Source organism: Orcinus orca, chromosome 1 (assembly GCF_937001465.1).
Source record: "Orcinus orca chromosome 1, mOrcOrc1.1, whole genome shotgun sequence".
NCBI lineage: Eukaryota > Metazoa > Chordata > Mammalia > Artiodactyla > Delphinidae > Orcinus > Orcinus orca.
Genome location: NC_064559.1, coordinates 192,376,067 through 192,389,366, shown reverse-complemented (window position 1 = coordinate 192,389,366; position 13,300 = coordinate 192,376,067). Strand labels below are relative to the sequence as shown.

Below are 13,300 nucleotides of genomic sequence, written 5' to 3'. Positions count from 1 at the left end.
AAAGGCACTGGTGTGGTTGTTAGGACCCCAGTCCTTTACAGGGAGTATCTGAGTACACGTGGCGAGTTCTTGTTGGTTTCTCCCCTACAGGATTGTGAGTTCAGGGAGGGCAGAGGCTGGCTGGCTTCTCCCCTCTATCTTATGCCAGCTCAGGGTAGGTGTTTGATGAAATCAGGATGGTGGAGATAGGTCTGTGTTTATTGGATTTCCCCAGAGTGCCACAGGGAGGCCAGTGTAAGAAGAGGCAAAAACATTAAAGGGGAAAGCACCGAGGAGTGTTAAAGGGATACACACAGTGCAGCATATGAGGACGTGAGGCCAAGGACAAAGCCAGAGAGGCGAGGGCCAAATTGCAAATTGGGAGCCTACTGGTTCACAAATGAGGGAGCAAGTCCTATGGGGACCTGGTGAACTGGAGTCCCCTTGAAAGGAAGCAGCCGACGACGTGCACTCGTGTTTGATGCCACATGTGAAGGTGGGATGGGGTGAACAGAGCTGGCCAAGTTTCAGAGGACTCAATTTGTATGTGAAATTGTTAAATGATGACAAAACACACACACCACATGGACGTCTGTGGGCCAAATTCAGACTTCAGGTCTCTGGGTGCCAATCAAGATCATGACAGGCTTTGGAGGCCAGGTATTGGGGCGCTGGTAGAGATTCCAAGTTAGGTGACACAAAGGGGGCAGGCCTCCCAGGCCCCTCCCCACGGAATTAAAGCAATAATAACTCATATCTACCTCATATTACAGATTTCAAAATATTTAAAAGACATCCTCACAGAGCTAAGGTCTAGTCACACACCCCCCAGCCCCTGGGTTTTAGAGAGGAAGAAACAGGTTCAGAGAGGTGTAAGGGGTGGGCTCAGTCACATAGCAAGTGGAACTGATTTTTTTTTTTTTTTGGCTGCCCTGCGTCTTAGTTGAGGCACACGGGATCTTTTATAGTTGCAGCACGTGGACTCTTAGTTGCGGCGTGTGGAATCTAGTTCCCGGCAGGGATCCAACCCAGGCCCCCTGAATTGGGAGCATGGAGTCTTAACCACTGGACCACCAGGGAAGTCCCGGAACTGATTTTTTTTAAAATTGAGATGTAGTTAATTTACAATGTCTTAGTTTCAGGTGTACAGCAAAGTGATTCAGTGATATATATATATATATATATATATATATATATATATATATATGAATACATATTATATATTTTTTAATTTTTTCTTTTTTTGGCTGCACCACATGGCATGCGAAACTTCCCTGAGCAGGGATCAAACCCGTGCCCCCTGCAGTGTAAGCGCAGCGTCTTAACCACCACCACCAGGGAAGTCCAAGAATATATATATATTCTCGCATATATATTCAAATTCTTTTCCCTTATAGATTAGCACAAAATATTGAGTATAGTTCCCTGTGCTATATAGTAGGTCCTCGCTGGTTATCTATTTTATACATAACAGTGTGTATGTTCATCTCAAACAAGTGGAACTGATTCTGCCTGATTCCAAAGTCCTGGGGGTCCCCTGGCCTGGGATGATGACAATGATAATGATGATGATAACTGCAGACACTTAGTCTGTGTCAGACATCGCTCTAGAGGAAGGCTCTTAACCTGGGCTTCCCAACTCAGGGGGCCTATAAACTTGCATGGCAAAAAAATTATATATTTATTTTCACTAACCTCTAACTAAAATTTACCATTTCCTTCTTAATGGATTGAAATATTAGCAGTATCTGTGGCTTTGTCACCAGTAGAAATCACAGATATTTTCATATCAAATTGTAGTTATCACAAGTATCCCAAAATATCACTTACGCTCATAACGATCTCAAAATGGTGACAGTTATTAACCCACTGCTAAATCACACTGTTTCAGACATTCCTGCAGCATAGCTGCCATTGATGGTGCCCAGTAGAGGGTCAGTGACCAAATGGTGAATGCATCTGCTCTCACATTGGTCACCCAGCTTATCTGTGACTCTCTTGCATCCCCTATCTGTAGGTGTTTGCTGATCAATAAGTGCAAGGAGGTGAGTCAGAGACCACCTCCACAGTTCGGTGTTATTCATGCTGAGTAACAACATGCTGATCGTTAGAAAAGGAATTTAATTTGCCAGTCTTGTTATTTAATGCTGATAAATGCATATTACTATATCATAAATTTGTGGGTTTTAATATATTTTGATAATAACTGTCCTCCTTGTAATCTTCAGCATTTTGCTTTATGCTTTTAAAAGCCTCATTCTAAGAAACTGTCCAGGGTTTCCACCAGATTGCCAAAAGGGTCCACGGTGCAAAACAAGAGGGGGCTAAAAACCAGTTCTGAAGGTTGTAGAGCTATTAACACAGGTACTCTGCATAGCAACCCTCTGAAGTAGGAACTATTATACCCATTTTACAGACAGGGAAAGTGATGCCTGGTGGGTAAGCTTAGCCCTTGGTCACACAGCTAACAAGCTGCCAGGTCAAGATTTGCACCCAGGCTCTGGCTTCCTAACCTCTGCGCTTTGCTGCCGTGCTCACTGCTCACTTTTTGGCCCCTTTTTGAGGAGCCTTGAAGGTCAGGGTCGCACCCTGCCATTTGAGGTCAGTTTTGGGCGGGGATCCCAGGCCAGCTCTGAGGTCCCCTGGGTCACACATCAGTGGCACCACCCCCATGTCTGGCAGCCCAGCTGCCCTAGGATGCCTCAAGGGCAGGGCAGGAGGGGGACAGGCAGTAGGCCAATGGCTGTCACAGCACCTCACCTAGCCAGCTTTGTGGGCCCAGGTATGCTAGTAGCTCCGCCCCCAGCCCAGCCCAGCCTCTCCCCAGGTCAGAGCTCTGGGAGCGGAAATTCCTGCGCGGGCGAGACGGAGCACGGAGCGGGTGCGGATCCGAGAAGCCGAGCTTGGCCATGGAGCCAGTAGCGACCTGGACCCCCGGGAAGGTGGCGGCTTGGCTGAGAGGTGGGTGGGGCTGGGGCAGTGTCGGGCTTGAGGGGCACTGGGACGGGGAGAGGAAAAGGACAAAGGACGTGCCGAGTTTGTCAGTTGGTTAGTCAGTCAACAAGTATTTACAGAGTGTCTGCCGTGAACCTGGCAGAAGGATAATGGACGTGACCCGGGGGGGGCCCCCCCGAGGACCCAGAGGAGGTCTCCCATCCCCCCAGAAGCCCAAGAAGCCTCCAGGGTGGCAATGGGGAGGCAGTGGTTGTGTAAGGAACACAGACGGTGTCTCCCCAGCTGCCCGCCCCCACCGTATCTCCTTCATCTTCCCTCTGCCCCAGGGCGCAGTGGGCTCTTATTAAACGTATTTTTCAGAAGCCGAAAACTACACACTGAGCCAGGAAGTGATTTGCGGAGGCTTTGGAATAGGGCCGGTGGGGTGTCTTTTCCCTTCCCCCCCACCCCGAAGCTCCCAGTGAGAGCGGAAGCCCCGGCCTGACTGGAGGGGTCAGCACAGCCCCTCCCTAGGCCTCCAGGGGGGATGAGCCCAGTTGGGTGGGAAAGGTCCCAGACTGTCAGCCAACTCAGAGAAGCGAAGACCTTCTGACCTGCAGCTGGGAGCCGGGAGGTGAGTCAGGACACTCCTCCTACAGGGAGGAGCCAGAGTGGAGGGGGCTGCCGGAGTCCACTGAGGGCAGGCTCAGGGTGACCAGCCCCGGTGAAAGCAGGGATGCAGGGCTGGCATCAGACTCCCAGACTGAGTTCCAGGCCCAGCCCCTCCACTCACCAGTTCTGTGACCACAAGTCTCAGTTTCCCTATCCATCAAATGGGAAAGGCAACTCTGATCTCATGAAGTGAACCAAATAAGACAACCAGGTTGAGGGCCTGGCACGTGCAGTTCCACATCAGGGTCTGTTGGGAGGGAGGCAGCACAGCACATTTGCTGTGTGCACAGGGAGGTGCTCGAGGGCCCAGAGCCACGGAGCCACAGGTTCACGAACTCCTAGTCAAGTGCTCTTAATGTCACACAGGGAATGAGGGAGAGCTATTGATCACAAAAGACCCTGGCTTGGAATGGCAGGGGTTCCTTCAAAGAGTGAGAAAGCTAACTGTTAACCTCTATTTGTATGTTTTCCCACCTGTAAAATGAGGGTAACAGTATCTCTGCTTTCTAGATTCGGTGAGGATTAAATGTGTTAATATGTATAAAGCCCTTAAATTTTTCCTAACACATAGTAAGCATTCACTAGATATTTTTCTTACTTGTGAGTGTCTACCTTGTAAGAGGCCTGAGCTGGAATTAGAGATGAACACTTGTTTAAGGTCCAGTCCTTGCAGAGCTCGTGATCAAGTAGGAGAGCTTAGTGCTTTGATGCAGGGGTTTGTGGAGGTGCAAGGGGCAGTGAGAGCAGCAGAGGACCCCAACCCAGCCTGGGGAGTTGTGGAAGGCGTCCTGGAAGGAGTAAGATGAAAAAGGACGTGAAGGAGCTGGAAGAGCACTCCAGGCAGAAGGAAGAGCACATCTGAGGACCCTGAGGCAAGACAGCATTCCAAGAGCTGCAGGGAGTTAGTGCTCTGGATCTGAAGTGTTGAGTTTGAGGGGCTGTGCGCCAAGAGATGACTGTAGAGGCAGGTGGTGGCCGGATCGTACAGGGCCTTGGGGATCACGGTAAAGAGTCTGGCGATAATAATACGGGGGCTGTTACTGTCTACCATGAACCAAGGCAGCTGGCCAAGTGCTTGACATGTGTCGTGTCATTTAATACACATGATTAGAAGGTAGGCGTTTTTATTTTCCCCATTTTATAGGTGAGGAAACTGAGGCACGGAGTAATTAAGTAATTAAGCTCAGTCGCTGTCACTCAGGTCTCCCTGCCTCCAAAGCCCCATCAAGCTTGACTTCAGCAGCATCAGAACACCGGGAGGATTTGTTAGAATGCAAATTGCTGGGCCCTGCCCCTGAGTTCTGATTCAGCAGATGTGAGAATTCATTTGTTTTTGTTTTTTTTGGCCATGCCGTGTGGCTTGCGGGATCTTCGTTCCCCGACCAGGGATTGAGGCTTGAGCCGGGGCCATGGCAGTGAAAGCCCAGAATCCTAACCGTAGTCACCATGCTGTACATTACATCCCCCAAACTGACTTATAAATAGAAGTTTGTACCTTTGGACCACCTTCACCCATTTCCCCTACTCCCTCCTACCCTGCCTCTGGCAATCATCAATCTGTTCTCTGTGTCTATGAATTTGGGTGTTTGGGATTCCACATGTAAGTGAGATAATACAGTATTTGTCTTTCTCTGATTTATTTCTCTTAGCATAATGCCCTCAAGGTCCATCCATGTTGCTGCAAATGGCAAGATTTCCTTCTTTATGCCTGTGTGTGTGTGTGTGGCATTTTCTTTATCCATTCACCTGTCAGTGGGCACTTAGGTTGTTTCCATGTTTTGGCTATTTCTCTTTTTTTTTCTTTTTGGCCATGCCACACAGCTTGTGGGATCTTAGTTCCCCGACCAGGAATTGAACCCGGGCCACAGCTGTGAAAACACTGAGTCCTAACCACTGGACCACCAGGGATTTCCCAGAATTTGTATTTCTAACAAGTTTTCCAGTGAGGCTGCGGCTGCTGGTCTGGGGACCATCCTTTGAGAACCACTGCCCTATGTGACCCTACTTCTCAACTCAGTAGGCTTATTTGTGAAATGGGCAGGGCAGAACACTGCCTGGGTCTCAGGGTCATTAGGAGAAGGACTTTTGCACTGACCAGAAAGGCCTTGACACCCCCTGGCTCCCCCATGCTGACCCTCGTTCTTCCACCAGGCCTCGATGATTCCCTGGAGGACTATCACTTTGAGGACTGGGAGCTGCCTGGCAAGTACCTGCTCCAGCTCTGCCCCCGAAGCCTGGAAGCGCTAACTGTGTGGCCTCTGGGCCACCAGGAGCTCATCCTGGAAGGGGTGGAACAGCTCCGGGCCCTGGTGAGTGAACGGCGGCCACACTGGCTGCAGCTTCCACCCACCTTGGGGTGCTGATGGGGGGGCTGGCCGCTGCCAGGAATTAACCTGCCCTTCTGCGGTACAGAGCTCCGGGCTACAGTCAGAGAACCTGCAGAGCCTGACAGAGGGGCTGCTGGAGGGGATCCGGGTATTCCAGAGCTTAGTCCAAGGTCGCCTGGGGGGCTGTGCTGAGCCTCCTGCAGATGTCCTCAGCGCGGCCATGGAGCTGGTGCATGAGGCCCGTTCCCTCCTCTTCTGGCTCAACAGGTACTTCGGTCTCCTCCTAGGGTCTGAGTAACTGGTGAGGGGACCCTTCTCATCCTTGGCTTCCTCTGGGACCTGGGAGAGAAAAATAGAGCTTTGCTCTTGTTCAGATATAGTGGAACTGGGCAAAGAGGTTAATTGGTCTGTGTAGGGGCCCTGGGTTGCCTGGGTTCCCACCCCACCTCCTGCTTGTAATCATGACAGTCACATCAACAGCATTATATAAAGAGCTCTCTACCCCCTTCACTGGCCGCTGCTTGTCCCATAGGTCCCAGCTCTAATGTCACCTCCTCAGGGAAGCCTTTCCTGTTACACACTCTCAGAGCTCCCTACACTTCACAGCAGTAGAAGTTAAATCATTATTGATGTAATTATATGTTTAATGTCTGTCTCCCCAGTGCCTAGAACAGGGCCTGGCATTTATTAGGCACTTGACTAAGGCCTTTAGATGTATCAGTCATCTCCTTTACCCCAAATCAAAACCCATCAGAGTCTCAGATGTGTAGCCGGTGCAGGGTGGTTCAGTGGCTTGACTGTTAAGCTCAGTTCCCTAACCACTGCTCCATCCTTCCCTCTGCCAGGTACCTCTTCTCCCACTTAAATGACTTCTCATCCTGCCAGGAGATTGGGGAATTGTGCGGGGAGCTGGGCCAGGCCTTGCAGGAGGTAGGAGAACCAGAGGCCAGGCTTGGCCCAGGCTGTAGAGACCAAGTCAGGCTAGAGCTTTTTATAACTTGTGAATCAGCACAGGATCAGGTGTGAGAGCCGGAAGAGGCGAGGGCAGAAAGAGAGGAGGCCCGGCCACTGGGTAGGGGGTGATGGGGGCGTGGGAGCTCCTAGCTGGCGAGGGCAGCACAGGAAGTCTGATTCTCAGGAGGGGGTGAAGCAGGGGAGGGCATGTGTGGTGACTTCTGGGGGCCTGGCGTCAGGGGGATGAGACCTTGGGGCGAAAGCTCTAAGGCCATGTAGTTCTGGGAAGGGGGCCAGGGTACGGGACGCCGGGAGGGACTGCAGGAAATCCCCCTGCCCTCAGGCGAAGGCAGTGCGCCCTGCTCAGGGCAGGCCCCTGCTCTCTCACTCTGCTTCCAGGACTGTCCAGCGGCTGAGAAGGAGAGCAAAGTCTTGAGGATTGTGAGTCTGGGGGGTGAGTGGGGTGTGGGGATGGGGTGGGACGGGGCTCAGGCTAGACATCCTGCTCTCCATCCGCCAGAGCAGCCACGTGGCCAGGATCTGCCACAACATCCTGAGCTGCAGCCCAGAGGAGCTGCTGGAGCAGAAGGCCGTGCTACAGCACGTGCCGCTGGACGATCCTTCGGTGAGCCCTGACCCCTCAACTCTCACCCCTGACCCCTCAGCAGCCTTGTCTGGGCCCTGAACTCTGGTTCTAGGATCCTATACTGAACCAGAATCCTATACTGTCACAGCTGGAAAGCCCTGTTTTTTTCTTTTTTTGGCCAAACCGCGTGGCATGTGGGATCTTAGTTCCCCCACCAGGGATCAAACTTGCGCCCCCTGCAGTGCAAGCGTGGAATCTTAACCACTGGACTTCCAGGGAATTTTTGTACAGATGTTAAAGGCACAGGGGACTTCCCTGGGGTCTCACCGTCATTCAGCCCCTTCTCCGGTCCTGAGGGGCTGCAGCTGGTGTGGTCTCAGGTGACACATCCCAGCCCTGGGACATGGACCTAGGGGAGAGGGGAGAGGACATGAACTTTTTTGCTTTAATCTTTGACCAGTTGGGAAAACCAGAGGCCCCAGCCCTGCCCTGTCCCGCTCCTGTCCCTGAGGTATGAGATTCTTCAGGAAAGTTGCTGAGAATCTCATACCTCAGACGTCTGCAACCTGCTCCCCTCAGCCCTTAGGGGAGGAAGAGGCAGAGCCCAGAGAGGTGCAGTGGTGAGCCCAAAGTCACATGACAAGTCGAGCGGTGCCAAGCTGAGGCCAGCTCTCTCCCCCATTCCACTCACCTGTGAGTCCTGGTGCCTAGCAGGCGTCCTGGTCCGGCAGTCCCCACACCCTTAGTGACTGCAGCCTCTGCCCTGCAGGGCCTGGAGATCTACACCACCAGCAACTGCCTGCACTTTGTGTCTCGAGTGGGCACCCAGGTGAGGCTCCTATACCCTTCTCAGGCGCCCACCCCCGTGGCCCTCCAACCTGCCAGCCAAGCCTGCTTCCAGCCCCATGAGGGTGCACTCTCTGAATCCCACCCCCCACCAGGTCCCCACTGATTCCCGGCTGCAGATCCTGCCTGGAGACGAGATTGTCCAGATCAATGAGCAAGTGGTGGTGAGGGGAGGGGAGGAGCGTGGTGGGAGGAAGGGGGTCCTGAGTAGAACTCAGGTTAGTGGGTGGAGAGGTTCCCTTGGGGAGACCAGGGCTGTGGGAGCTGCCTTCCGTGAAGCCAACCAGCTCACACAGGTCAGAGGGGCTCGTGGAGGCTTCCTGGAGGAGGACAAGGTGAGGCTGAGGGAGTGCTCCGAGGCCGAGGGCTGTCGGGTTGCCTCAGAGCCTCCTGCCCAGTTCAGTCCCGCCCAGCATCCCTGCCCTGCCCTCTGCCCTGTCCCCCAGGTGGGCTGGCCCCATAAAAACGTGGTGAGGGAGCTGCTCCGGGAGCCAGACGGGGTCAGCTTAGTGCTGAAGAAGGTCCCAGTGCCGGAGACACCCTCACAGGTACCTGCTGCCCACCCCTGCCCCCAGTCTGCTTTCAGACCCCTGTCTGTCGCCAGCTCCATCACCTGTTTCTGATTATTCCTCAGACCCCTCCTCAGGCCCCAGGCCCCCCACGCCCAGTGAGCCCATCGCTGGCTTCGGCCCTGCCGTCTCCCAGGTGACAGGCTCGGGCCCCAGGTAGGTCTTGGCCCCAGGTAGGTCTTGGCAGGTGGGCCATGGCTCACCTCATCTCTCCCTGATCTCTCCAGGGCCCCATCGGAAGATGTCTTCACCTCCGACCTGACTTCAAACCCAAGTCCAGGACCCAGCCCTGCTGCCTGGACAGGTAATTTCAAAGCCCCACCAGTCAGCAGATGCCCTGGAGAAGGCATGTGGGCTGCCTGACCCTGGACTCTTACACCCCCACCCTACCACTGGGCCCGGTTCTGAGCTCAGGGACACTCCCTCTCTCTCCTCCCTCCCTGACAGCCTCGACCTCCCTTGACCCGGAGCCCCTGCCTAGCCCCCATGCACCCTCAGCCACACTCCTAGCTGGGGTAGCAGATGCTCCAGAGCCCCCAGAACACCCTGACAAGGTAAGCTCTGGGGCTTAGCAAGGAGGGGTCTGTGGCTTTGTACCCATATGCTTCTCTAACCTCCTGTGGTCCTTTCAGAGTCCTGTCCCTGGCCGCAAGAAATCAAAAGGTATGAAATGCACCTGACGGGGTGCCCTTCAAGTCTTTACAGTGCTGGGCAAGCTCTTACAAGTCTTTACAGTGCTGGGCAAGACCCGCCCCCGCTACCAACACACACTTCACACACAGCCTCTCCTAGAAACAGCTCTGTTTCTGGGGTCAGACAGACCTATGCTCCCAGCCTGGGCCTCTCGCCAGCTCTGTGACTTTGGACAAACAGCTTGTCCTCTGATCTTCAGCTTCCCTGTCTCTAAAATGGGAAGAGTCATCCCCACCTCAGAAGTGACACGTGTCACATTCTGAGCCCAGAGCACGGGTTCAGAAATATCAGCTGGGGGTGCTCGTGGGGGGCAAGGGAGCAGGTTGGGGGTCCGGGACACCCCGCCAGCCCCTCACTGACCAGCCGCGCTGTGCTGCTGCAGGCGTGGCGACGCAGCTGAGCCGCCGGCGGGTGTCCTGCCGGGAGCTGGGCTGGCCTGACTGTGACGGCTGGCTCCTGCTGCGCAAGGTGCCCGGGGGCTTCATGGGCCCGCGCTGGCGCCGCTGCTGGTTTGTGCTCAAGGGACACACGCTCTACTGGTACCGCCAGCCCCAGGTGAGACCCCATACACACACAGGTAAGCAAGTGAGTCACCTCAGGGCCTCGGCTCTTGTCCCTCCTCCACGGTCCACTCCCATCTGTGGTCGCAGGTGTGCCCCAGTGTTCCTACGTGTAAAACGGGGACAGTCTTCAGAGAGAACTGAGCCGATGTGTGTATAAAAGCGGTCTGGAAAAGGTATCACAGGCTGGGTAGAATCTCTTTGATTCCACCCGCCTTTCCTTCCTCTTCTGTTAATCTGTTCATCCTAGCTATGGGCCGTTCAAGCAATTGTTTATTCATTCAACCAACATTCAAGGTGCCTACTGTACACCCAGCTCTGGGCTGGGCCCTGGGACACAGGGAAGAATTGGACCGTTTCCGTTACTCAGGCCGGTGGGGAGAGGGATGAATACACACTCAGGGACAATATGGGAACACATACTATGATGGCAGAAGAGCCAGGGGTGGGTGGGAACCCAGCAAAGGTGGCTAGTCCACCTGAAGAGTGGTGAGGGCTTCCTGAAAAATCAATGCCTGAGGGTTAGTCGGATGGAAAGGAGAAAGAAGGCCAGGCAGGGAAAGGAGCAAAGCAGCTTTGTCTGTGCCTGTGATGGAGCAAATGCAGGAGGGGCTCCTCTTCCTTGACTGTTTCTCTGGATATCTTTGGCTCCCCTTGCCAGGCTCAGAGGCACCCCTTGGTCACACCTCCTGACGCCAGCCCAGCTTCCTGCCCTGAGCTCTGGGCACTGAGAGATGAGCGGTTAGAGAGCCCAGGAAATGCCCTCTCCCCTCCCCCACCCTCAGGAGCCTGACTGGGCCTTGAGGGTATTGGGGCTTCAAGCTGACCCTCACACTGTGATCTCCCCAGGATGAGAAGGCTGAGGGCCTCATCAATGTCTCCAACTACAGTCTGGAAAGTGGACAAGATCAGAAGAAAAAATAGTTAAGTCCTGAGGTGTGACAGGCTGGGGGTGGGGAGAGAAAGGGAGAGGTAGGTGACAGGAGGGGTGGGTGGGGGCGGCAGGTAGCTGGGATGCCCCGTCCAGCCTCTGTGTGTTCTGGATGGGCACCCCCAGGTGAGTGAGGCCCCTCTGCTCCCTGGCAGTGTGTTCCAGCTCACCCATAACGTGTACAAACCCTTCATCTTCGCTGCTGATACCCTGACGGACCTGAGCATGTGAGTGCCACCCCCTTCACCTCCACAGCTTGCATGGGCGTGCCCGGGGGTCTGGGCTCAGGAGCCTGGATTCAGAGCCCAGCTCTCTGACAGGGCTCATCAAGACACTCACTCCTCTAAGCCACAGTTTCATCTTCTCTAAAATGGACTAGTAAGAATTCCTATCTCTCAGAGTTGCTCTGAGGATTAAATTAGAAGATGATACAGGCGAAAGCCTCGGGCGTACAGTAAGTGGAAACTCCCTGAGACCCATTTGCCCCTCCACAGGTGGGTGCGCCATCTCATAACCTGCATTTCCAAGTACCGGTCTCCAGGCCGTGCCCCCTTGCCCCGAGAGGAAGGTGGGTGCCTCACAGGGCTGGGTCTCTCCCTGAGCCTCTGCCTTCCCTGGGATGGGGGCTGGGAGCTCAATTCCCCCGAGCCCACCTCCTGGCCTGCCCAAACCCTGTGAAGCTGAGTGGGTTCCCCAGCCACCCTTGTCCACCCCAGACTGCTACAGTGAGACGGAAGCAGAAGACCCCGACGATGAGGCTGGATCCTGCTCAGCCTCGGTGAGTGGGAGCTGGCGCGGGGTGAAGAGCAGGGCGTGGAACTCAGACTGATACCCTTCTCTCCTTCCACCCTGCCCCCAGCCCAGCCCGGCCCAAGCTGGGAGTTCCCTCCACGGAGACACATCACCTGTGGCCGCCCTCACGCAGGGCAGCCCACGGACCTCCTTCGGCTCTCCGACAGGTGCCAAGCCAAGCCGGGGGGGCGCGGGTGCTGGGAGCCGAGATGGAGGGCTGGGGGCAGGCACACGCTCACCCTGCTTCCCCTCCCACAGACAGCAGCGAAGGGGCCCTGGAAGGAATGGTACGGGGGCTGAGGCTGGGTGGCGTGTCCTTCCTGGGCAGGCCGCAGCCCCTCACTCACGAGCAATGGCGGAGCTCTTTCATGCGGCGCAACCGAGACCCCCAGCTGAATGAGCGAGCGCACCGCGTGCGGGCGCTGCAGAGCACGCTCAAGGTCGGCGGGCGCAGGGCACCATTAGGGGCTGGGCTCGGGGGCGGGCACAGGGCACCATTAAGGGCTGGGCTCGGGGCTTTCGGCTCGGTTCCTGGCCCTCAGCCCTGGGCTCTGCTGTGGACTGGGCTGAGTTCTAGGTTCCTGGAACCAGGCTCTCGATTTGAGGATGGGGGCCGGACCGGGCCAGGTGCTGGGTTCTAGGCCACTGGACTCCAGAGCTAGCTCTGGACTCGGGCTCTGCTCGCTCCCCGGGTGATCATGGCCCTAACCCCTACACCTCTTCCAGGCAAAGCTGCAGGAGCTGCAGGCCCTGGAGGAGGTGCTAGGCGACCCCGAGCTCACTGGGGAGAAATTCCGCAGGTGGAAGGAGCAGAACCAGGAGCTCTACTCAGAGGGCCTGGGGGCCTGCGGAGTGGAGCGGGCTGAGGGCAGCTCCCAAGTCCCGAACTCTGACTCCAGGGAACCGTCTTCCCACCCCCCACCCTCTCAGCCTGAGGAGCACTCCTGCCTCTGCCCCCTGACCCCAGAGAGTGACCTCTGACCTCCTGACTTCTAACTGGCCAGTACCCTAGTTTCTGACCTCTGGCCTTGAGGACCACCTCTGACACATCTAGGACAGAGCATCCCTGCATTCTGTTCCAGTTTGGAAGTAGTGCTTGTCCATGGTTCTGTCCCAAGCTGACTGCCTCTGCCTGAGCTGCTGCCATTTCTGCTCCTCCCTCCCCTGGAGTGGGGTGAAGTGAAGTGAGCTTTGTGCCAAGGAAGGAGCAAGAGGCGGGCCGAAAGAACTCTCTCCTACCCTGTGCTCTGTGGGGTCACAGACCTGCCCCCTCCGCCCCGCAGCACTTCGTTTGCCACGCCATTCTGTATGGGCGTTCTTCACTTTACCCAGGAGATGCTTTTCAACTAAATAAAGTCAGTTTCTTTAACAGAAATCTACATGTGCCTTTGACTTCTGTATTAGAATCTGGAATCTGTTTCCCGGAGGGGACTGGGATGAAAGCTGTCAGAGGGGGG

The 13,300-nt window shown here is 55.2% G+C and overlaps 1 protein-coding gene across 1 annotated transcript; it reads left to right on the top strand.

The window, feature by feature from the left end:
• Nucleotides 1-2,781: 2,781 nt before the first annotated feature.
• Nucleotides 2,782-13,218, top strand: CNKSR1 (connector enhancer of kinase suppressor of Ras 1). Its single transcript, XM_004266742.4, has 21 exons — nucleotides 2,782-2,940; nucleotides 5,737-5,894; nucleotides 5,998-6,179; nucleotides 6,758-6,842; nucleotides 7,266-7,307; nucleotides 7,387-7,491; nucleotides 8,222-8,281; nucleotides 8,394-8,462; nucleotides 8,745-8,846; nucleotides 8,933-9,003; nucleotides 9,095-9,171; nucleotides 9,315-9,421; nucleotides 9,500-9,530; nucleotides 9,943-10,115; nucleotides 10,970-11,043; nucleotides 11,207-11,278; nucleotides 11,546-11,619; nucleotides 11,768-11,829; nucleotides 11,911-12,010; nucleotides 12,102-12,283; nucleotides 12,570-13,218. Exons 1-21 carry the CDS (start codon nucleotides 2,889-2,891, stop codon nucleotides 12,822-12,824), a joined length of 2,133 nt encoding a protein of 710 aa, XP_004266790.2. The 5' UTR covers nucleotides 2,782-2,888; the 3' UTR covers nucleotides 12,825-13,218.
• The last annotated feature ends 82 nt before the right edge of the window (nucleotides 13,219-13,300 follow it).